Here is a 25,774-nt window from a genome sequence, read left to right on the forward strand (position 1 = left end):
GAAATAAAAAGTTGACATTTTAAAAATATAAATTACACCTTTAGTTAAATGCAGAGGAAAAAAACCCAAACAAAAATCATAAACAAAAAAGAAGTAGTTTCAACAAGTGACATGATTTTATTTTTTAGTAAAGATTTTGCTGTGTAGCACAGGTTGGCCTGGAAAATACATAGCCCACGCTGTTTTTGAACTTGCACTCTTCCTGCCTCAGTTTCCCTAGAGCTATGTTTACAACCTGCAGTTTGTATTTCTATGTACTAAGGATGAACAATCCAGAGGTGAAATTAAGAAACAATTCCCATATCACTGAAAAGATTCAAATATTTAGGAACAAACTTTACTGAGAAAATAAACGAAAGACACTGAAAACTATAAAATAACAGTGAAATAAATTAAACAAAACACAAAAGAGTGGAAAGACATCCATGTTTACACTGGAAAACTCATTATCATTAAGATGTCAATAGTGTCCAAAATTACTCACAGGTCTGGTACACTCTGTCATAACCCCAAAGATGATTCTGCAAATATAGAAATGTACATCCCAAAATTCATGTGAAATCTCGAGAGACCCTGAATAGACAAAATATCAAGATACAACAAAATTAGAGGTTTTATGTATTCAGATTCCAAAAATTTACTACACAGTGTAGTTATCAGAGTAATGTGATTCTGGCGTAAAGACAGCCACATTGCTTCGTGGAATAGCATAGAGTCCAGAAAAGGCAGTGACATCCAACTAAAATGCCAACAATACTCTGATTAAAAAAAAAAATCAGTCACCTGTCTGCGGCCAACACTAGTTGCCTAGTTGGACTAAAAGTTCTTCTCAACAGCAAGGAAATCAAGTCTGGTCCTGGAAATCTAGCTAGATTCCAGGAAGACTAGAGAAGTCATAGACCTTAGGAAAGAATCTACTTTTGCCACCTTGTTAGTACATTTCATCTTATCCTTATACCCATAGGGAAGGGTATAAGGATAACCACTCCTCGTCAAAGAAATCATTTATATCAAATGGAGAGCACTATAGAAAACCACAATTGGACACATGCAGAGATCAACAAGTTGTGGGGAGCCCAATCCCAGTAGATACATCTACATCACAGTACTGCAACTATGAGTCAGAGGATGTCACTGAAACGGCTTAGTCAGAATACTAGGAAGTCTGCTGCGAAACAGTCTTTCCTAGAATTGTCTGCATAAACAAGACCAGAACAATAGCAGGATCAGTGACATGTTAGGGGGAATTTTTTTATGCGGACTCATTCCTAGTTAAAAACAAAAACAAAAACAAAAAACACTACAGGCAACTATTGACTTCTGGGAGAAAAAGAATTAGCCTCATCCAAGGATGAGGCACCTTATTGGCTGTCCAATAAGGTGAGCCTTGAAATGATATATACACAAACAACAAAAGAGTTTAAGCAGTTGTATATATACATATATTTGTGCATATATGTGTGTGTGTGTGTGTGTGTGTGTGTGTAGGTAACAAATAAAATCAAAGAAAAAACTATCAACTTGAGGGAGAATAGAAGGATTTTGAGGAAGGGTAGTTGGAAGGGACTAGAGGCAGTAAAAGGGGAAGAAGTAATATAATTGTATTTTAATTTAAAATGTTGCTAGAAAAAAACTGGATTTAAATATGTAAAAGAGAGAAAAAATATTAACTCAAAATAGTTCAAAGACAAATAAAAGATCTAGAACTATTAAAATTTTAGAAAACATAAGAAAATGCCAATGACATTATATTTGATGATAATTTCTTGCTCTGATACAAAAAGCATAGTCAATAAAAGAAAAATAAATTTGTCTATAAAATATTTAAAATTTCTTCATATCAAAAGGTGTAATCCACTAAGTGAAAATCTGATTCAAGGGAAAATATTTGCCAAACACATAGGAAACATTAATATTCAGAATATCTAAAGAACTCTTAAAATATGAAAGTGAACCCAATTATAAAAATTAATTTGCTTCAATTCTTTGAGAATTTCTTTTTTTGATGCTAGAACCTTTTTAATATATTTTTTAAATATATTTACAAATATCTGCCAAATCCAGGTGAAAGGGTTTATGCATATATACCTTTCAGTTAACATCTGCAAGCATAAAAGACAATGATCTCGGTTTAAAATTCATCAGGGTCAGAGCAATTGATCGATGTCTTTTTGCTGCCAGGCTTACCAGAGTTAAATTAGGGACGAATCAGGGTCCTTTTGCTTCTCCTCGATCCTTGACCAGAGACAGCAGGACAGCTCACCTCCAGCCAAAGGCAATCTTTCTGGAACAGTATTCAACTACTCTGAATTTTGCTTATAATTATAACCCACTTAATCACAGAAGAACCCCTGCATAGGTGGAGTTCAAGGTTGCATACAATAACAGGAGATCACAGTTTTGAGGTCTAGCACAGATTAAAAACCACAGATGTACCATTTATATAAGACACACACTGACTGTCTCTTAAACTACATATTGACTCCTTAGAAACATTGTTTTTTCATAAAGTAGTGCATCTAAGACAATCAGCCGCACAATTCATACAGCCCTGAAAAGGTTTCCAGTGCCAGCTACCAGTTGGTCATGAACCGTGAATGAGTTTGGAACACTGACCATTTCTGAGATTCCACCAAGGATTGTCTAAAACACCAGGCCACCACTGCTTCGAAGGGTTGGACTTCTCTCCCTTCCCTCATAATCTAGTTTTGCTTGCTTTCTATTTTGAGTGGTGTTTGGTTGCATGTGACTAGAATATATTTGAACAATCATTTGCAAATCAGAAAACCAATGATCTAGAGCTATGACAGAATCTTATAATTGGTTTGTCCATTTCAGGTTGCTGGTTGATAGGCCTGTCTAAGGCCCTTCATTTTCTCTTCTATGCCTCTCGGGAACTTTGATCAGGAGTCTGAGCATCATCCCGTCTAACTCTTTTAACCAATGTATGGCTAAAACCGGAATGTCCAGACCAGCATATTTAAAAGTCACCCACAAAAATAGGTTCTAAAGGTCTTCACAAAACCTGGAATTTCCATGAGGATGTCTGATCTTTATAATCCAAGCAGTCAGCATTGAAGTTAGGCTTCCAGGAGACAGTTTGGTTCTTATAATCCAAGCAATCAGTGGTTGAGTTAAAACCCAAGCTTGAAGCTCCATATCCCTGGGTGGAAAGAGAAGCTGGGGACTGATTGAGATGGCTTGTAACTGCCTCGGTACCCATGGGACTGAGTGTGGCCCCCGGTCCAGGAAGCTCGTGATGCATAGGGGTCAAATAAACTCCACAGTCCATGCCCCCAAAGTAGGAAGTTGAGCCAGCATATCTTTGACTATAACCTGAAGCCTGAGTATAGGTCGTAGGATAGGACCTTTGCATGCAGGAGGAGGAGGTGGACAAGGGATCTGACAGTGGGGAGATGGAAGCCGGGCTCCAGATAGACACAGTTGGGACTGAGGTACTAGAGCGGGCAGTGAACTGGCCACTGGTTCCACTCTTAGAAATCACTTCCCGAGCTGGAAAGGTCTTCTTTTTGGCAGGTCTCACTTTATTTTGACCTCCATTCCGTTGTTGCTGCTATTGTTGGCAGCACTTAGCACATACCTGTACCCTGGACTCAGGCAAGTTGATTTTCAGCGCCACCTCTTCTTGCATGAAGATGTCTGGGTACCGGGTCTTGGCAAATAGAGCTTCCAAAACGTCAGCTGTGCCCTGGTGAATGTAGTCCTCTCCCGCCGCTGTTTCCGGGGAGGGGGATGTGCTTGACAAGAAGCCCAGGGACCCGGGTACCCCACGGAGAGATGCAGCAAGTCCATACCTGAAGTGGTCAGACTCAGCCCATTGACTGAGAAAGGCGGTTGTTTTAGATAAGACATCATGTTAAGGTTCTTTGGAGGTGCAAAGTCGGCCCAAATTGGAGGGACTTAGCTGGACGGTCTCAATTCGCCTAGAGTGGACAGGGTCAGGATCATTGGTGGGTAGATTTGAAGCGATGGAACTAGGAGGAAACGGCGGTAGCGTGGCGAGTCCCCAGGTGCCCTCACCTGCAAGCAACTGGGTCTGGCATCCCTGTCCTGCAGCCCCAGAGAATTTCTTTTTTTAAGAATATTTTTTATTAGATATCTTAAAAAAAAATACCAATTCAAATTCCCACTCCCTCCTCTCCTCCCATTTCCTCCACACATCTTCCCACCCCACCCGCCCCTTATCCTAAGAGAGGGTAGGGCACTTTGCTTTGTGGAAAATCGAAGGCCCTCCCTACTACATCTAGGCTGAGAAGGTATACATCCAAAGAGAATAGGATCCCAAAAAGCCAATACATGCAGAAGAGATAAATCCCAGTGCCACTGCCATTGGCCCCTCCATCTGCCCCAGCCATACAACTATCAGCCACATTCAGGGGGACTAGTTTGGTCCTATGCCTGTTCCTTCCCAGTTCAGGTGGAGTTGGTGAGTTCCTATTAGCTCAGGTAAACTGTTTCAGTGAATGAACCCTTCATGGTCTTGATCTCTTTGCTCATATTCTCATTCCTTCCACTCTTCAACTGGACCTTGGGAGCTCAGTCCAGTGCTCCAACTGTGGAGTTAACTTACAACAGGTATCTATCCCTACTAGACACTACAAACTAGCAAGCAAAATGCCATGTTCTGGAAATAAGTTGTCTTTTTTGGAGCTGTTAATCACTGGGGTCTCAAAAGCAACCCCAAGCATTATAGGCTATTGCCATTCTTCTTGGCTACCTCCAGAATTTGACAGTAATAATCTATTTCAGAAGACATATATTTGAGTCATAGAACATAGAAAAATTGAGCTAATATTAACCTTGAAGGTTCTTCCCTAGTGGCTAGTTTTCACAGTGTTGGAAGATCTTGTGTATACTACCAACAGAGAAAAATAATTATCAGTGTTATCCAGTTGTGAACTCTACAAGCTACAACAGTGACTGGTGGGCAACATATGGTCACTGGCTCAGTGAGGATTCAAATGTTATGGGAGTTAACCAACCACTTTCTGATTGTATTTAAATTATGTTCTATAAGGAACCAAGTTATTAATGAAAAGATATTTGAATAGATACTTATTCATATAAAATACAGATGTCCAATGATCACATGGAGAGGTAGTCACTCATCGGGGGTAAAAGTAACTGACATATCTAGCAACACATTAATGGGCAAAACATGGCATATACATACACACAACAGAACATAGTTTGGCCTTTAAAAAAAGAGGAAAATTATGACACTTCCTCTAATACGATAAATTCTCAAGGTATTATGACAAGTGAAATAAACCATGCACACAAACACAGACCAAATACTGTACAGTTCCACTTGTATAAAAATCTTTATTAAAGGTGTTATATGATCTAGGAGGAGAAGCCATAGAAAGTCAATGTTTAATGGGTAGTGTTTCATTTAGGGAAGATGAAACATTCTGGAAATGGATGGTGGTGTTGAACACATCAATGTGCTCATTACTAAAGAACCATCCACTAAGAAATGGTTAAAATTGTAATTTTGTACTATGAATTTTTACTACAATATGAGTGGCCACTAAATTAAGTCACCATGCAATAGCAGAAGCAAAAAGGAGAGAAACCACTTCATTATCTTTGGGCAGGGGAAGAAGCCCCAGCTCCTCACACAGTCTCCCATTAACCAGCCAGGAAGCTCTTCCTCAGCCTCCACTGACTACAACTCTAAGAGAGCATGGACAGCCATTGACTCACCAAGGGGAAACCTAGACTTCCCTCTCTACTTCTGTGGGTGTAAGCCACTGCTTCTTCTGTGGTGTTAGCTAAAGTAGCATGGCTATTGCTTCACAGTGTGTGTCTTACTGTGCTATGCATGCCCATGTTCTCTGGCTAAGAGAATGTCAGCCTTCCTTGGGGATGTCTCTGAAGATTTCAGTTCTAATGGTTCTTTTATTCAGGTCCAACTGTGGTATATATGAGTCCAAAAGAAAGTTCACAAGGCTCCATATCAGTTTCAGACAACTGAGGTCTTTAGTTTGTTCACCTTTTTTTCCTGAGTCTGATATCCAGACAAGTCCCTCAGAACCATGAAATGCTGCATTTGGCACACACTCATTGCTAACAACAGGGCAATTGCACATACAAACATAAAAGTTATGACAGCACATACTACGTCGTGCCAGATAAAACCCATGCATGGAGCATGGAGGTGAGGAACTATTGGCAACTGATGGCCATTGAGAGGAGAGTCTGTTTTCAGTAAGGATGTGGCCCCTGAGATTCTGCACCTATACATATATACAGCATGGAGAGGACTCCTGGGTTAAAAACAAAAAAGAACACATTAAGTTTCTAGAAAATAAATAGTAAGGGGTGGTATAACAGAGGGACTGGGGTGCAAGCAAAGGAACTTTGGATTTGATCATAAAAACATAGTATGTGTGTGTGAAATTATCAAACAATTTTTAAAAAATCCATCACCCGAGGGAAACTTTGCTTACTCTTCCCAAATACCCAGAGCCTGCCTGGCATGTGAGTCTCTTTTTGGGTTCCGAGTCTTAGCTTTAAAAGTCGGCCACTTAATTTACTTCGAAAATCTCTTCACAGACCTCCAAACTCACAGAAATGGAGCTTGAGGCTAAGAGAGCATTATTACTTAATTCTTTTTTTAAATTTATTTATTTATTAAAAGTTTCCACTCCTCCTCTCCTCCCATTTTCCTCCCACTCTCCCTACTCCCCCTCCCCCTCCCTCTCCAGTCCTAAGAGAAGTTAGGGTGCCCTGCCCTGTGGGAAGTCCAAGGCCCTCCCTCCTCCATCCAGGTCTAGGAAGGTGTACATTCAAACAGACTAGGCTCCCAAAAAGCCAGTACATACAGTAGAATCAAAACCCAGTACCATTATCATTGGCTTCTCAGTCAGCCCTCATTGTCAACCACATTCAGAAAGTTCGATCTGATCACATGTTCATTCAGTCCTAGTCCAGCTGGCCTTGGTGAGCTCCCATTAGATCAGTCCCACTGTCTCAGTGGGTGGACGCACCCCTCGCGGTCCTGACTTCCTTGCTCATGTTCTCCCTCCTTCTGCTCTTCATCTGGACCTTGGGAGCTCAGTTCAGTGCTCCAATGTGGGTCTCTGTCTCTATCTTCATCCATTGCCGGATGAAGATTCTAAGATGATATGCAAGATATTCATCAGTATGGCTATGGGATAAGGCCAGGTCAGGCACCCTCTCCTCTGCTGTTCAAGGACACCTCCTTATACACCTGGGAACCCCTCTAGAGCCAAGTCTCTTGCCAACCCTAAAATGGCTCCCTTAATTAAGATATCTTCTTCCCTACTCTCGTATCCACCCTTTCAAACATTCCATTCCCCCAAGCTCTTCCCAGTCCTCCCCTTCTCCCTTCTCTCTCCCGATCTCTCCTTCTCTCCACCCCATCCCCACCCCTGTGCTCCCAACTTTTGCTCGGCGATCTTGGTGCCCCTCAATAGAAGAATGGATAAAGAAGGTGTGGCACATATACACTTTAGAGTTCTACTCAGCGGTAAAAAAACAATGACATCTTGAATTTTGCATGCAAATAAATGGAAATAGAAAACACTTTACTGAGTGAGATAACCCAGACCCCAAAAGATGAATATGGTATGTACTCACTCATAAGTGGTTTCTAGCCATAAACAAACGACATTTGTGATCCTAGAGAAGCTAAATAAGAAGATGATCCCAAAGCAAAACATATATTTATCCTCCTGTATATTGGAAGTATTACTTAATTTTTAAAGCCCTAAACTTAAGTCTTATTTTAGAGCCCAATGAGATGATAAAGGCAGAGGACATGGCAAGTTATTGTATTTGCAATACGCATTATCATGCTTCTTGGAGTGTATGTGTGTGTGCACACATGTATGTGTAAGTCAGAGTTAAACATCAGATGTCTTTCTTACTCTCCACACTATGATGATGATGATGAGATGATAGGATCTCCCACTTGAAACTGGAGCTTATAGACTGATTAGCAAGCCGGCAAGCTGTTGAGGCCCACTTGCCTCCACTCCTGTGGCCCAGCACTGGGATTACAGGCCCACACTGATACACCCACATATTAAGTGGGTGTTAGAGCTCTTAACTTAGCTCCTCACACTTGTGTGACACTTTCCCTACATTTCTCCTGAGCCCATTTCCTGGAATCTTAATGTCTGTGTCTGCCCATAGTCCTGTCAAGCAGGTAAGGAGAAGTTTCTGTCCTTCCTGAGCTGGCCTTGTTTTGTTTTTATTTTGTGAGTCTAGATTGACTGACTAGAGTATTACATTGTGATTTCTGTGGAACTGATTGATGTTCAAGGTCCTGAGTTTTATCAGAGAGAGAGAGAGGAACGAAGGGGAAAGGAAAGGGGAATAGGAGGGGGAGGGAGGAGAGGGGAGAGAGAGAGAGAGAAAGAGAGAGAGAGAGAAGAGAGGGAGAAAAAATTTTATTTTACCTGCTCAGATGTTAGGTTTTTCCAGGCAGGAACAACTTGCTGACATATTTCCATTTTCCCTGCCTTGTAGCAGAAAGACTCACAATGTCAATTTAGAACCTTGGGTATCTCCATTCTTGGGAGTGGTGCTTGGACACCTGATAGTTCAAAATGGCTTCTACTTTCCTGATAACTCTACATGCCATCTATTTCTAGAGATGAATAGGAGCCTATGTGTATATTTCCCTGGCTGTTTAGTTCTAGAGAAAGCCAGGAGTTCCTACCAGAGGAAGGATGCTCTGGAACAGTGATCCTTTTGTGTTTATGACTAGCCCTGAGTCCCCATGCACTGAAAACATCGGCCAGACCTAATATAGAGCCAAAAGTTGCTCACTCTGGATATCATCTACTGTCCAGGTCTGTTATATATTCCAAGCTTGACTTCATAGCTTATGCTAGACTTAGAGCATCAGTTCTCAACTTGTGGGTCACAATCCCTTTAGGAGTCAAACAACCCCTTCACAGGACAGGGATCATTTAAGAGCACTGGAAAACACAGAAAATTACATTGCAATTTATAACAGTAGCAAAATTACAGTTAGGAAGTAGCAATAATTTGGGGTCACCACAACATGATGAACTATAGTAAAGAGTCTCTGCATTAGGAAAGTTGAGAACCACTGCATGAGAGAAATCACTTTATTCTGCTCTTTGAAAATCATCCTATGACAGAGTCAGTGACTTAGGTTTGGTATGGTGCAGGGCACCAGTATAAGAGATGAACCACTGGAAGCTGAATGCATAGAAATCTGCCCCCAAGAATGTTGCCAGAGAAATGACTTCTCTTTCAATTATAGGTCCCAGTGGCCCGAGAGGGGGATTATTTTACTTTAATTGGGTCTGCTCCATGAAGCTCTAAATATCATTCAACACAGGGAAAATTACCATTTCTCTAGTGATTCTTCCCATTCTCCTAGTGGTCTTCTCCAGACTGAGACAGTGAGTTTCATTAAAATTGTAGAGTGGTAGAGTATAACATGGGGGAAACACAGTCGACGCTAATTTCAAAATCCCTGCAAGCACACACGTGGTTGTGAGTGTGTCTAGTGTCTTGGTTAGAGTTTTTATTGCTGCAACAAAACTCCATAATCAAAAGCACCTGGGAAGGAAAGAGTTTTATTTTATCTCACAACTCCAGGTGACAGTCTGTCATGAAGGGAAGTCAGGGCAGGAGCCTGGAGGAAGGAACTGAAGCCAAAGCCATGGAGGAGCACTAGTGGTTTGTTCTTGTGGCTTACTCAGTCTGTTTCCAGAGGTAGTACCATTCCCGGTGATCTTTGCCACCCACATTAATCATTAATAAAGAAAGTACACTACTTATTTGCCCACAGGCCACTCTTTTGGGCGCATTTTCTCAATCGAGCCACTCTGTCCAGACAACTCTATTTAGTTGATATGATACCAACTAACACAGCTAGTTATACAATTCCCCCTCTTCCTCACCATCCCCACCACTCCCACACATGCAACTATATCCTTCCATGTTATTTGGAATCTAAGAAGAATCTTTCCTGAGTGAGTCAAGGCCCTTTAGACCACTCTACTACAGTTCAGAGATAAAGCCTCAAGTAGCCATGCTGCGTTCATCCTGCTTCTTAATTGCTATCTGGATCAGGCTAAATGATCTCCTGAACAGAAGTGATGAGCGTGAATGAGTCTTTTTGGATCCCTAGAACATGCATACTGCCCTACAATAACATGTGAAACCTGTCATTGTTTCTTTTCTCTACTGCCAAGTCTAGATTGATCTCTGAAGAGCAGTCAACCCAGGATTGGCAATGGTGTCACTTATTAAGAACTGCCTTTTGAGCAGTAAAGGATATTTACTCTTTAAAACAACTCAGATTCTGATTTGAATCTTAGTGGACCCAGAACTCCATATTCTCTGTAAAGTCAAACACAATGGAAAGTGTCTCTGGAAAAGGAAGGCATCCTATGCATTAAGAGCTATTTTACACCAGTGCACAAATATCTTACCAACTTGATAAAGAGGAAGGACATTTGCTTTTGCTGCATCCAATGAGTTGGGGTATGGACTGGTTGACAGACATTTTTGCCACTTCCCTTTTTCTGTTTAAGCAAGATCCCTTCTGAATCAGTGTTCTAGCCTAGACCCAAAGTTCCGCTGCTCTGACACAAGCTGCACCTGTCACGAAGAGAACTGCTTGTCTCTAGCCTCATGCTGCTGTGGTCACTGCTTCTGGCTCTTGGTACGTAGGATGCTGAAAAAGTTCTGGGGTGACACAGGGTAGAACTACCTCCATTGGGCACCCTTAGCCACTCTTCCTGAGCATATGCTCTCTCTCTCTTGGGGTGTGAAGAGCTGGGTTTCTGCTTCTGATCCAGCACTGGCAGGTACTTTGCAAATGGGAGCTGATCAATGCAGGGTTCTCAGAATAAGGAAAAGATTCGAGAGTGTGTGTGTGTGTGTGTGTGTGTGTGTGTGTGTGTGTGTGTGTCCTTACTAAAGGCTGGTGCTTTGTCTCTATTATTTCTGTTTGGTCTCTATGAAAACAGTAAATTTTCATTGAAAGGACTTCAAAGGAGTTTTCTGTTGGAGTGGATACCACGTACAGCCTACACAAATTTGATACCCTGAGGCCCAGACTCTACTTCAAGGGTAGACATTTTTGGCTGAACTTTTATCTCCATAGACTTAGATATTCTACAGATAGAATAATCAAGCTTAAGCTTGATTAACCATAATGGATATCATGAAGCCCCCCACAACAGCAGTATGTCTAGAACGCTGAAGGAAGGAGAACTGATGTCAATGAAATATCAGCAGATCCTGTGTTTCTTTTGTGCCCTTCTTGGTGTCTAGGATGCTCCTGTGTACATGATTTCTCTTAAGCAAAATAGTCTGGACAGTTTAAAGACAGAGCCACCAAACTGGGTATCCAATACATACTGACCAGCCCTGAGATCACATACATACAGGTTGTATTATGTGTGTATGTGTGTGTATGTATGTATGTGTATATATATATATATATATATATATATATATATATATAGTATAAATGTGTATGTACACACATACATACTTACACACACACAATTAGAAGCTATAAATTTGAAAAAGAGCAGACACACACACACACACACACGACCATTAGAAACCAGAAATTTGAAAAAAAGCAGAGAACATGTGGGAGGAGTTGGGGGAAGGAGAGGAAAGGAAGAAAAAGATGTAGTTATATGTTAATCTCAAAAAATAAAAATATTAAAATACTTAAAGGAAGGTGGAAGAGGAGATAATAAATGAAGCTCTTGAAATTTTGCCTGCAATATACAAACTTCTGGGACTACTTATAATGTGCTAGGAATACAAAAATGAATCTTGGGTTCCATACGAGTATCATTTGTGAGAGGGAAAAGGAGGTATGAAATAAAGATGGGGAGAAATGATAGAGGAAATGAAGGAGGGAAGATGAAAGGGGTAATGGGAGGAGGAAGAAACAGGAAGGAAGAGAGGAGGCAACACTTGGGAATCCTCAGAGTGCTATAGCCTTTTTACAAAGTGTAAAGACCTTGGTCCTATGTAATCTCTCTGACTTTGTTCCCTCACAGCTCCTGTTGGAGTTCATTCCGGTAAGCAACTCTTAATTCCTCTAGCTCTCTGGGACTCTTGGGCATGGGTGGCCCTGCTTGGTGAAACCTCTTAGCAGAAAGCTGCAGGAGTCTGAGCCAGACCTGGGGTAAAGAGAAGGACCCAGCGCCTCACTCACCGCACCATTGATCAAATGTGGTAGGGTGCACCATGACCCCACCACATCCTGATACACTTAAAACAATGAATTAGTTCCTATTTGCTGCTGACCCCTCAGAAGGAAAGAGAGTAATTGTGAAGGGAAAGCCATCTGTGTAGTCTCTGAGGAGAAAAGTCCTCATCCTCAACAGAAGCAGTGACTGAAAAGATATTTATAGCAGAGAGGGAGCAAAAGGCTGAGGAGGTGTTCTGTATAGGACATGAACACCCTTAGGTCTCTACTGGGGTGGAAACAACCCAATGTCTAATGTATTTTTCTGTTTTTATTGGAATTTTAATATAATGAAATTAAGAAAACACTTAGTTTCACGGTAGCCTGGGAAATTAGACTTTCATCTTTGGTTAAGTCTTTGAGAACACATTCATTCTACGATGTGCAGAGGAGATGATGCTGTGTACTTAGGTTTGTAATTTTAAACAAGAATGTTTTTAAATTACTTGGCGTGAGTGGGGGAGATCTCTCGAGCAATTTTGTCGGATCCAGTGAACTCTCAGAAATAGGACAAAATGTGTACATGTACATGGTTGCAGTCAATTTGAGGAAATACAGCTCTAAGGAAAATCTCAGTAATCAAGACCACTAACCCAAGTGTCTTGCAGTTAAATCCTTATTTCAGTCCCAGGGAAACCTGTTGCAACTTTTCTCTGTCACTTACTCCTTGGATAATTCTCAATTTGATCTCATAAATCTTGTACCTCACATATTTCTTTAATTAAACTGATATCATTTCTAAAATATTCACCAGAAACTATTGTCTGGCCTCACCACGTAGGAAAAAGAATATTGGTCTGTCACACTTCTTTATCAACCTTTGTGCCTGACCGTCTACTTCTGTTTCCATTATCTTCCAAAGCCAGTGAAAGTTACACAGAAGTTATCATTGCATTTTACTAGTCACTTTGCCCTATTGAAATCATCTAAATGAGCATTTCCAACACACCATATAGATATAGAGATGTGAACAAGGAAAAATGCATATGTAAGCAGAACATTTTGAAGAATGAGAAAGTGAAATGAGGATTTAGTCCAGTGCAAGAGTACTGGCCTGGATAGAATGTGCAAGATCCTGAGTTTGAGCCCCAGAATCTCTCTGAAAGAGGGGCACAAGCAGGGAAAGAAAGAAGGAAGAAAGGAAGGAAGGAAGGAAGGAAGACTATTTATTAAGATTATCATCTTTATGATTTCTGTTTTAGGAATATGTGCTTTCTTGTGACATATGCTTTAAGAAGTTCTCAACATTTTTCATACACATCCTTATAGGTGTCACTCTATGGACTAAAACCCTTAGCAGTTTCCAAATGAATCTGGCCCCTGGGAGACAGAAGGACAAGTTCAGCAGGCGCCTAAACATCACTTTTGTACTTATCTTCCTCTACACTTTGTTTCCTCATGATGGATAGTGTCTTGTGAAGAGGGGCCAATGTTCAGAGCAAGGCTTATTCTTTTGTGTTTTCTCCTCCTGTTATGGGAAAATCCAAAATACCGAGCTAGTCATCAATACCGATAATCACTGTCCTATAGGGGAAGCAACGGCTCAGCTTCTTCTTTATGGGGCTCCTACAGGACCAAGCATGACAATGATTTGCAGATGCCTCTGAGTTTTTAATAGACTCCAGAGACTTGGAGATGAAGATTTCAGAGCTTGTGTCTCAGTGGCCCCATTAGTTTCATCTTGGGAGAATGACATGCAAGGAAAGGACTTTGAGTTTCTGTAGTACCAAACAGGGTTTGAGACAGAGGGAGTTCATCATGCCTGCCATGGAGGACCTGAGGTCATGTCACTAGGCATAAGGAGATACAATTGGAATCTTCTAGTCAGTGGGTGGGGGAAAAGAATGCTGAGGCTTGAACCCAGTGTCTTGTACATGCTAGGTAAGGAACTCCACTACTAAGTTGTCTACACCCAGCCCTGTTTATTGTTCATCATGAAGTGTAGAGTCTTACTAAATCACACAAGCTTACCCCAAACTTAATCTGTAGCCTTGAAACTGTGACTTACCCACCTCAACTTCAATAATAGCATTAATTTCAGAGCTGTGCTATCTTACTTAGCTAGTAGACTCATTTCAAATCCATATTTAGTACAGCTGTTGGGAGCTAAAGAAAACAACATAAAATCTATTAACAGACATCCAAAATGCTTGTTTGGGAAAAAGTGTCACTTAGTGAAATAGAGCTCACTCTGCTAAGTCAGAAAGTTAATAGAGCCAGCAGGTCCACAGATACTGCAGATCCCCAGCTTCTAGATATATGTAGAGCCTCTCCCTTCCCAGAGGCATCCAGACAGGGTCATCATTATTAACTCTCTGACTTCTTGTTTTCTTTGTAGACTGGCTGAGCATCAACCTGCCACACCGTGTGTATGAAGGAGACCATGTAGCTATAAGCTGCACAGGGGAAAAGAACCATGATATAAAGAGACTAAAGTACTTCAAAGATGGATCTCACATAGCTACTTACAGCAGTGCTTCGAGCTACACCATTGCAAATGCAAGATTCAGTGACAGTGGCTCCTATTTCTGCAAGGCAGATAGGAAACTTTTCCTATTCATAGACGTAACAGAAGAAACAAGACATGTGTGGCTTGATATCCAAGGTAGGGGATCATTCCTTGAGTGGATATATCTAGGAAGGAGAATGCCTGTTGTAGGAATGCCAGGGTACAAGGCATATGACAACTATCCAAGGATGGATAAATGGGGGTGGGCTGTCTGTCCCGGGGTATGGATATGTGTGTCGTACTCATTAGGTACTTTCTAGAGGACTGTGTAGTCTGCTAATAACAAGTGGTCTCTTTGGATTTTCCCTCCAGAGCTGTTTCCAGCACCAGGGCTGACAGTCAGCTCCCTGCAGCCCATAGAGGGGAGGTCAGTGACCCTATCCTGCAACACCTGGCTCCCTTCAGATAGGGCAACAACCCAGTTACGCTATTCCTTCTTCAAAGATGGCCACACTCTGCAGTCGGGTGGGAGTTCGCCAACGTTTGCGATCTCAGCAATATGGAAAGAAGACTCAGGAAATTACTGGTGTGAGGCAATGACAGCGTCTCACAGTGTCTTGAAGCAGAGTCGCCGGTCCTATATAGATGTGGAGAGTGAGCATCATTGAGTTGGGCCGATGGGGCTAAGTCCGGCAGGGAAAGCAGGTCCCCATCAGACTGCAGGCTCCTCCTTATCCCTGAGGTTGAAAGCTACTGTGACTCACTGGGGCCCTTGAACACTAATTTTCTAATGACTTCCCCTCCCTTTCAGAAAAGTAACAACGACAATAACAGCCTGCTACTTATAAAAGAAATTGCTATATTTCAGATTCGAGCTAAAGCCGCTGTGATGTTGTAGCTCTCTCCGACTTTCACAATCAGAAAACAGGAGACAGAAAGATTTATCATGTGCAGGATGCTGTGAACGCTTTGTCCTCACAGTGGCCTGGGGAATAGTTTTATGAGTATTGCCTGTAAAATGGGTACTGTGACTCCCCCCACTTTACAGATGAAGAAACCCAAAGCAAAGAACCTTCAGAGACTTACCTTCTCAACATCTGGCCCTGGGATTTAAATGTGGTTGCTCCCGCCCCAGGACATGTACTTTTAAGTACTCTGCAGCACTTCCTATCCAGCATCACTAGTTGGCACTGCTGAGCAGTACTGGGGTGAGAGACTGCTTGATGGACACATCTCAGCTAATCTCATGAGAACTCTGTGAGATTACTATGATTATCCAAACGCTAGTGAGAAAAGCTGAGGATTAGAAATCTAGATTTAGATTCTGCAGCTACTATAGGGCAGAACTTAATTATTTCTCAGGATGGAGAACTTTTTCGTTTATGCCATTCCAGTCTCTCCTTCTGCCTCAAGTCACAAGGAAGTCAAGAGAAAGCAGAACGTTGTGGTATTCGGACATGAGAACAGACAGAGAAAAGGACAGGAAGTGTAGGATAGGATTGTTATTAAGCATCAGAATAGCCCTGTGAAATGCCCCTCGGTATGCTACATTCCCAGGCAAGCAGGGTGGACTCTCAATTCCATATATAGACCTGCCGTAATTCCCAGCAGGAGATACTGGACTCCTCCCATCCTGAATTTCCCCACCAAGTTTTTTACAATTGTCTTCTGTTCATAGGGATCCCTGTGTCTCAAGTCTCCATGGAGATCAAGTCTCCAAGGGGCTGCGGAGTTGAAGGGCAGACACTGGTCCTTGTCTGTTCTGTGGCTAAAGGCACCGGGCTCATAATGTACTCCTGGCACAGAGAGGATACAGAGGAAAGTGTGGAGAGGAAAAGCCAGCGTTCCCAGAGAGTCGAGCTGGAGATCACTACTGTCAGAGAAAGTCACGCAGGGGGTTACTACTGCACTGCTGACAACGGCTACGGCCTTGTCCAGAGTGCTATAGTGAACGTCACAGTAAAAGGTAAGCAGCCTTCCCAATAGGGACCTGGTAACTCTCAGCTGGGGATGTTCGAAGATGTGACAAGGTACAAGGAAGGCATGGAGAGGCTGGGAAGCTGTTGGAACACAGAGGGGGGGGGCGGGGCGGGGCAGGTGTTTTGATGGTGGAGGTAAAAGTGGCAACAGACACAAAGAAACTGAAAGAGGGCACCGAGATGGAACACAAGACAGATTGTGTGGTATAGTTAGAGTCTTGCCTCCAGAATTTTCATCCATGCATAGCTGCTCTGCTGGATCTTCCCCTGGAGGATTAGACCGAGCAGTGAGATGATGGGAAAGAACTTGAATAAAGACAAGTAGGCTGTGAGTCATACTACTCCCTCTGACGCTCTACTGTGCTGCCAGTTCCAGTGTGGCACCCTCTCCTCTCCATCAGTGCTCCTGGGGTGCTGCCCTTCATTGGGGATGTGGTGGAGCTTCAGTGTGAAGACAAGAGAGCATCTCCTCCCGTTCTGTACTGGTTTTATCATGAAAATATCACTCTGGGCAACATCTCAACACCTTCTGGAGGAAAAGCATCCTTTAAGCTCACTCTGACTGCGGGACATTCTGGGAACTACTCCTGTGAGGCTGACAATGGCTTGGGAACAAAGCGCAGTGAGGTGGTACTACTCAATGTCACAGGTAGGACAATGTAATGTCTCATTCCAAGGTGCAATTTGTATTATGCCAAGCCATGGCTTTCTTCCTTTTCCTTGTACTCTCCCACTCTCCCGGGCATCAGAGCTCCACTGAGGGACCATCTTTACCCCCAGTTGTGTTTTCCAGTTTTAACAACAGCATTTCTGCCCGCTGCCTGTCTTTCCTGTCTGTTCTTTCTTGAATCACATGTGTGTAAAATCGGGGGTTGGACCAGAGTAAGGGGCGGGCTAGGTAAAGCATGGTGAGAGAAAGCAGATGTCCACAGAAAAAGAGAATGCTCCTGTACCCTCGAGCTCAGTGGGTCTTTCTCTGATGGCTGCGGAGCTCCCTCCAGCCCTTATAGTTAAGAACAAAAATTAAAAGCCCACAAACAAAAACAGACTCCTGGATTTTTTTTTCTTCCTTTCTTCCTTCCTTCTTTCCTTCCTTCCTTCCTTCCTTCCTTCCTTCCTTCCTTCCTTCCTTCCTCCCTCCCTCCCTCCCTCCCTCCCTCCTTCCTTCCTTCCTTTCCTAAGATTGCATCACTTAATTTTAGTAGCAACATAATTATTACACAAATAAAGAAATAAAATTTAAATTAAGCAGCTTGTCCAAGATTACTTAATAGGAGTGCCATGAGCAGGTACAAAGATAAACTAAAGTCAGAGCCAAGAAGCTTTGTGAGACTTTGCCACTGTGCAAATAGGTCTGGATGTTTGTGTGATCTTTCTTCTTTAATCCATTGTTGGAGAGAATTTTTACTCACAAGTTTCCTAATGTGGAACATTACTGAGTTTCCCTTAGAAGCCCCTCTTAGTTATCATAGGCAGTAGCTTTATATGATTTGCTAATATTTTATTTCAAGTGTTTGCACCTGTGTGTTAGTGCTAGCTATCAAACTCAGGACTTCACGCATGCTAAGCACATGCTTTGTCCCCTTGTATCTTATTAATACATTAGTTTTGTTTTGTTGTTCTTTGTTAGGGATGCATTAGTTTTGTAAGAATAGTTTCAGGGAGGTTCCACAAATTCTGTGTTGAGAAATTTGTAACAACATTTACATTATCTACTACTTGAAGTCTTTGCAAAACTAGCAGAAGATTCTGAATCCAGTAGACTATTGCCTCTACTGTCAATATTTTTGTTAATTAGCTTTTTCAATTTTTTAATAACTTTAAAGCAAACACTGTTTTATTACAGGGCTATTATTATAGGGTTAGGAGATTTACTGCTCACCTGGGCATAGCTGTTTCAGGGAATGGAGACAGGATGACCATGGGGGTTTGCTGGCTACCAGACTAGCTGAGAAAATGCCAAGGCAGGGTTCCTGTGGAAGACCCTGTCTCCAGAGAAGAAATAGGAAGAAGAATGTGGAAGAGATTCAGTGTCCTTCTCTGGCTTCCTTATGCATACATACACTATATACACACATATGTCACATTCAGCTCCCCATAAAACAGTTTATGTGTTTTGTCCCCCAAAGATGAGCAAAATATAGGAAAGCCTATATTTTCAAATTTATCATAGACTCTTGAGCACTATGTCTGGTTTTAGTTTCTACTGTGTGACTATGTTCTCAATATGCCTGTATAGTCCTCACCAGATTTACCAGTGGTCTTTCTATTGTATGGTTCTTTATTAAAAGTTCAGATTCCTTTTATATCTTTTACTTTTCCAGTCAATATCATTTTATTATTTCAAAGTATTTTTCTAATTAATTTACTTTTCTTCATCTTAAAACCAAATGTACTTAAAACTATGTTTTTCTCTAGTACTTTTATCTCATTAAAAAAATTGGCATATGATGTGTTCATTTGCTTATTGTCTACATATGTGTAACGTGGTTTCTTAATTATTTTGTAAGAAGAACTTAAAATTTCTTATAAATAAATTTACATCAATCCTTTATTTAGATATTCCTTTGTTCTTATATTTAGCATTTATTAAAATCCTATTTTCTTATATTTAGTATTTATTAAAATGTAGCCTGTAGAAATTTTACTTCAGAGAAATTACTGAAACTTGGTTGATGGGCTTACATGCTGTCAGTTAATGCATATTTTCTCTGTGAAACAAAAATAATGTCATTTTTGTGTTTGGGGAGTATATTAAGGGTTTTTTCTTTGATTTAAATTACTTTCTTCCTTTAGTCTTATACTTCAGTCTCTTTAGTCTTATAGGCATTCAGACTCATTACTCTTACCAAGTTTTGAAAAATACATTTTTTTAGACAGGTCCCCACTATTCAGCCCTGACTGACCTGGAACTCACCATATAAACTAGGCTGGACTCATACTCACAGAGATCATTCTGCCTTTGCCTCCCAAGTGTTGGGGTAGAAGGTGGTGTTTATCTTAGAACAGCATTCTTGTTATTGCCTGTAACTTTCCTGGTCTGCCTCCCGTTTATTACCTGTATTGCTGTCTGCCTTTTTCAGGGATCTCGCCAAGATCTGAGTAGTTGTAAGACAGGGTATGCTGACTGCAAATGAGGAAAATTCCTCCTCTCCCTCCTACCTCCCCCTCAAAGTGATGCCAGCAGGAAATCAGTAGTGGGTGTAATTTTCTGTAGCCTGGGCTGAACTTTATCCTAGAGATCTCAGAAAAAGAACGATCCTGAGTTTAAGGCCCCTCTGGACTATGTAAAAGATCTTGTATCAAAAGAATCTAATGGTCACAGCTAAAACACCAACATCTGTGGGAGGCTGATGCAGAAAAATCACTGTGAGTTCAAGGCAAGACTGGGTTTCATAGGAAGGAGAGAGAGAGAGAGAGAGAGAGAGAGAGAGAGAGAGAGAGAGAGAGACCCTTTCTAATTTCTAGTGACTTCATTTTTTTAAAGATGGCTGGGCATGATTTGTAACATGTCCATACCAAAGGCAAGAGGATTGCTTGAAGTTTAAGATCAGTCTGGGAAATATAGTGACACCCCAATCTCAACAAAGTAAAATACCAAAGTAAGCAGAGATAGGCTGTGCCAATATGCTCGGTCTGCCCTCTGCAGAGGGCATGGGCCTTTGACTGGCAAAGTCAGTAATGAAGTATGGAACATTTTCTTTTTTAAAAAAAGTCACAAAACAAACAAAGTAGGCCATTTTCCATTGTACCCCTCAGTCTCTATCATTAGGGAAGATTTAATTATATCCCTCTGTGCTTTTAAGAATTTTTTTTTTGAGTTCATGCAAAACAAATCCTGAATCTCTGTGTTTCAGAGTGTAAGCAAATATTCTTTTCCAGGCCCACTTAATGGGAACATTGGTGATGGTGGGAAAGATAAAAGGACAGCAAGGCAAAGCCAGGCTCTAAGATCTCACCTTTAGCAACTCCTTACATGACTTAGTTTCCTTTCCTGTTGCCATGACAAAAACACTTGATAAACGTGACTTAAAGGAAAAGGGTTTCTCTTGGTTCAAGGATCATGGTGGAGAAATCAAGGCAGGGGGGCGATTGAAACATCTGGTCGTATCACGTCTGTAATCACCAGAGTCATGAACACTTGTACACAGTCAATTTTCTCCTTTTTATATAGTCAGGCATCCCAGCCTGGTGAATACTAGAATCTACAGTGGGCCAGTCTTCCTAGCGCAGTTAACCTAATTCATAGTCTTCCACAGTCATGGTCACAAGCCAACTTAATTTAGATAATACCTGATGGATGCTGCCTGAAGACTTTTCTTTTAGTTGCTTCCAGCTACTGTCAATCAACAATTAACATTAACTATAACTGTGCCCCTGCTCCACTCCGCAGCTGCTGTGGAGATTGGTATCCATGGAAGCTGCCTGACTACCGTATGCTTGCTTTTTTTTAATGTACTTACACCCATTCTGTTTACAGAGCCCCCACCCAAAGTACGTCTAGTGAATGGTCCCCACCGCTGTGAAGGACGTGTGGAGGTGGAACAGGAAGGTCGCTGGGGCACAGTATGCGATGATGGCTGGGACATGAAGGATGTGGCTGTGGTATGCCGAGAGCTAGGCTGTGGAGCAGCCAAGCACACACCGATAGCCATGTTGTATCCACCAGTAGTTGATGAAGCTCTGCCTGTGCTCATCCAGGTAGCCCTGTGCAATGGGACAGAAAAGACCCTGGCTGAATGTGACCAGGTTGAGACCTTTGATTGTGGACATGATGAAGATGCTGGAGCTGTGTGTGAAGGTGGGTGATGATGGAGCTGAGCCCCCTCCGTAGGCTACCATCTTCTGCTTTCTTTTATGTGCCTATTCTCCAGTAGAATGCACCAAGAGCAACATAGTCAGATCACATTAAGTTGTCCCTGAGCTATTATAAAAAAGACTGTCTTGAGTGCTAGTGTTATTTGTCCTTATTGGTCATCTTAAAAGATAAAGGCATTAGTATTTTTATGGTTGTGAGTTGGAGCAAAATATGAAGCATCAATTTTTACAGTTAGGGAGGTTTTAGTCAGGGTGACACTGCTTCCATTATTGTGAAATCTTTTCAACTCTTCTGAGTTCTTTCCTTAGCAGCTCTATCCATTGGAATAAAGCTCTGGATTCTGAGAGGACAGGCTGATGGGTCGTGTTGTAAAGATATTGGTGGCCCACAAAGTCAGGCCAGGAATCAGGCCACTAAAAGGCAAAGATCCAGAGGGTCAGAGCAAAATGAAATCTGAGAACTGCTGCAAATGTCCACATCTCCATAGAGCCTGTGGCTAGAGAGGAAGTCAGGGACACTGTCCTCCTCAGCCTTAGCCCACTGAGCTAGAGTGGCCTTTTGTAAAAAGAGAATTCCTTAGAACTCCTGGGTCCATGCCCATTGAAGGCATTTGTAAAGACTGCAGATCCTTCAAGGCAATGAAATCACGACCGGGCTCTGCAAAGCCCATGGGACCTGGAGTCTACTATACATAGCCTTTGAGGTTGGCATCCCCCATGTACCAGCCCAGAAGTAGCAACTTCTCTATCATCTTTGTCAGAAACGTGTGACTTCTTGTCCAACACCCTTTCTGAGTCAAGATAAAATCAGGATTTCACACATTCATGAGGCTTTTTGGTAAAAGTCTATATGTAGGAAGAAGAAACCTCAGGGGTTGATTTGGGATGGTTGGGACAGGATGTAGGGTGGCTTCTGTTCTTGTTCTCACACATCTCCTTAGAAAACCTGGCGAATGTGTCTGCACAGTCCTTTGCCGGGCCTCTGCATACTGACCTCCTCTCATTCCCTCTACACAGTGGTCTTGCCTAGCATTTCCTGAAGATCTAATGATGAGACAACATTGGACCTCCTATTTTCTGCATTTGGGCCTCACCAGCCTAATAGTCTGTAATTTCCGCTGGACTTTAAGACTTCATCTGTGACTCATCCTTCAAGAGAACTCAAAATGATTCTGCTCTGAGCCAGTTCTGCTCTGAGTTCTAACAGAACTAAAAAAAGTCCAAGTTCCCAAGTCCCTGGAAGTCAAGTTTCTTCTATTTTCCTCCTGAATATAGAATGAAGAGGTGGGCACAAGTGAGAATCACATGTGCCTGGGCCTTCCGTCTGAAATGATAGAATGTGGTCAAATAAAGTACATACAATAAAGTAAACTGTCAGTGCTTTCATTTCTTGATTTGGGAAGAAACTAGTTTTAAAAAAATCTTTATAAGCCATTTGCTTAAGTTATAGATGTAAATCAAAAAATTTTTAAGGTGATATATAGAAAAGTTAGACAAAGGTCACATTTTCAGAAGTAACTGATACTTACTAAAAGGGATTGTGTAAAATAAGGATGATGTGGGATTCCCCTCTGTATGCTGTGAATATGTTTTATTGCCATTGGTTAATAAAGAAACTGCTTTTGGCCAATGGTTTAACAGAACAAAGCCAGGTGGGAAATCCAAACAGAGAGGTAGAGAGAGAGTAGGCAGAGTCAGAGAGAAGCCATGTAGCTGCTGCAGGAGACAGATGCTGGACGCCAGACAGAACCTTACCCATAGTCCACAATTACATGACAATACACAGATTAATAGAAATGTGTTAATTTAAGATGTAAGAGCTATCTAGAAATATGTATAAGCTAATAGACCAAGCAGTGTTTTAATTAATACAGTTTCTGTGTGATTATTTCAGGTCTGGGTGACTGGGAAACAAATGAGCAGCTTCTGTCTACAGATGAATGAATTAATAATCAATTAAATTGATTGTTCTATATTTTACACATTATGTTAGTGTTTAATTAAATCCAACAACTTAATGTTAAAGAATTTCTGTAGTGAAATATGCATTAACACAACCCACATATGTGTACAAGTTTCTTGAAATTATTGTAAAAATTTTTACATTGGTGTTTTCTTATTTTAAATTTGTCTTACCTTTTTTGCTGATTTTGTTTTCAAATGGGCTATCACTGTAGCCTAGGATGCCCTCAAACTTAAGATGTAGCCAAGGAGAACCTTGAACTTTTGTGATCCTCCTGTCTCTACTTTCTGGGTGCTTGCATGACTGGTGTGTACTATTGTACCTGGTTCTGTGTAGTGCTGGGGTTAGAACTTAGGATCTTTTGTGTGTTAGGCAAGCATATAGATAAATTATATACTTGTCCTATTATGGTCTTCTCAAAAAAGGAGATCTTTATTCAGAAAGACCCTTTAATTTATTTATTTGGTTTTTTGAGACAGGGTTTCTCTGTGTAACCCTGTCTGTCTTGGAACTGACTCTGTAGACCAGGCTGGCCTCAAACTCAGAGATTTACCTGCCTCTGCCTCCCAAGATCTGGGATTAAATGTGTGTGACACCCCACCCAGCAACCCTTTTTTCTTATGACCTTTATTGTCTTTCAGAGTGAAAAAAGTCACATTCCCCACACAGTCACCCACCGTACATATCATCAATTATGCCTTAGCAATGTAGGACTCACGACATAGTCATGGGAAGAGCTTCCTTTTAGAAGTTAGCAATTAAGCTTCGGACCGGTATATGTGGAAAGAAGAAAAGTGGCATACGCTTTCCTTCCACTTCAGACATCAACATTGATAATTGATTGAATATATATTATGTTCTATATTTTATGTTAGATTACATCCTTAGAAAAACTTTAAAAATTATTGTAATATATTTTAACTGATGTTTTATTGGGATGTATTGTTATCAGGGGTTAATTTTAGGGCCAACAATATTTTTACACCGTGAAATCTTTCAATATAGAAACAAGATATATTGGCTCATTTGTTTTCTTTGTGTATCTTTCAACAGTTTCTTAAAATTCAATTCTTATGAATGCTTCCTGATTCTTATTGTGATAGCTGCTCTTAGTTGTAAACTTTGACTACATCTGGAACTAACTAAAACTCAAAATTAGAACACATCTGTAAAGATTTTTGCTTAATTTGAAGTGGAAAGACAGATTTCTAATCTGGACCATACCTTCTGCTGGGAGTTTATATAAGGACTTGGGAGAATGAAGTTTTTGCTTTTTGCCTACTTGCTCTCACCCTACTAAAAAACCCATTACTTCACTGGCATTGGAGCCTACTTCTTTGGGATCAAAAATTTAACTACTAAACTTAACTTTTCGTTGAAGATTAAAAATTAATGTGGAGCCATCTGGATGACCTGAGCTGTATGGACAATTTTTTTCATGACATTCATTCTCTTTTATAAACTATCTCTTCTTTCATACAGTTTCCTAATTCATGTCATCTTAGAAAACTGGCTATTCAGCAGACCAAATTAAGGACTGTGTGGCCAATGAGATTTAATGGGGGTTACTAATAGAGGTCTGTGCAAGAGGTTAGACACAGGAGCAAGGTTGACTCAGAAGTAGCTGCATTGTTGAAAATCCTACCCCAACATGGCTGACAGCTGACAGAAGGTGTAATCCTGGAACTTTCAACACAGCTTGCTGCTGGAAAGTTTGAGAATCCCTCTTACCCACAGCTGGGCTGGGCTGAGTCTTCTCCCCAGTTTATTCCATCTGTAAAGCTGGGAAAGAGCCTTTAAGAAGCTCAAGTCCTATACTTTCCTAAACATGTGACATCTTGTTTATCTAGTGAGTCTTCCTTCCTGCTATAAGAAATGTTTCAATTCAGAAGAAAACATTATATAACTGAACTTCATACGGACTACATCGAAGTCCAGCTCCTACTTCTATACTGCTTGTTCCCTTCACTTTTTTATAGCTTTTTTAAAATGATAAAAATCACTCTGTAATACATTTTCTGCAAGGTATCATGGTGTCTGCTTTCCTGGAAACTCAGCCTGTGACTGTTCATTCAATGATGTCAGAATCTACAACGATAATTGGCCTTATTCTGTTCTCCAGACCAGAGTGAATTATCAATATCTAAAATTCCAGAGATATTACATTTTCTTAGCATGAACCATTCAACATTCTCAACAGATTATTCCCCAATGATCTATGTTGTAAGAGCTGAAGGCAGTGACACTTTCTGTCACCTAGTAGCCAGCAAAAGAACTAGACCTACTGGGCAATATAAATTGTATGTTCC

General features: G+C 41.2%; 1 protein-coding gene and 1 pseudogene across 3 annotated transcripts; one reads left to right on the forward strand and one right to left on the reverse strand.

Annotated features, from left to right (window-relative positions):
- Positions 1-3,016: 3,016 nt before the first annotated feature.
- Positions 3,017-3,876, reverse strand: LOC125414770 (homeobox protein OTX2 pseudogene; annotated as a pseudogene).
- A 6,687-nt stretch (positions 3,877-10,563) lies between these two features.
- On the forward strand, positions 10,564-22,873 carry LOC125412753 (Fc receptor-like protein 2). Of its 3 annotated transcripts, none has more exons than XM_048453529.3 (8): positions 10,564-10,702; positions 12,066-12,086; positions 14,595-14,861; positions 15,078-15,359; positions 16,384-16,671; positions 17,055-17,333; positions 21,165-21,485; positions 22,520-22,873. In XM_048453529.3, exons 1-8 carry the CDS (start codon positions 10,672-10,674, stop codon positions 22,540-22,542), a joined length of 1,512 nt encoding a protein of 503 aa, XP_048309486.3. In that variant the 5' UTR covers positions 10,564-10,671; the 3' UTR covers positions 22,543-22,873. The 3 variants fall into 3 exon arrangements, with proteins under 3 accessions (XP_048309486.3, XP_085534210.2, XP_048309478.3); XM_048453521.3 differs by lacking the exon at positions 10,564-10,702 and adding an exon at positions 10,724-10,847; XM_085678084.2 differs by lacking the exons at positions 10,564-10,702; positions 15,078-15,359 and adding an exon at positions 10,723-10,847.
- The last annotated feature ends 2,901 nt before the right edge of the window (positions 22,874-25,774 follow it).

Source organism: Myodes glareolus, chromosome 17 (assembly GCF_982192425.1).
Source record: "Myodes glareolus chromosome 17, mMyoGla1.1, whole genome shotgun sequence".
In the NCBI taxonomy this organism is placed as follows: Eukaryota; Metazoa; Chordata; class Mammalia; order Rodentia; family Cricetidae; genus Myodes; species Myodes glareolus.

Excerpts from the sequence above, each read along its gene's own strand:
- LOC125412753 (XM_048453521.3), top strand. The coding sequence starts at position 10,787 with ATGCTCTCTCTCTCTTGGGGTGTGAAGAGCTGGGTTTCTGCTTCTGAT. Across the intron at positions 15,360-16,383 it reads GTCCTATATAGATGTGGAGA|GGATCCCTGTGTCTCAAGTC; the intron begins GTGAGCATCATT and ends TTCTGTTCATAG. Across the intron at positions 21,486-22,519 it reads TGCTGGAGCTGTGTGTGAAG|TGGTCTTGCCTAGCATTTCC; the intron begins GTGGGTGATGAT and ends CCCTCTACACAG.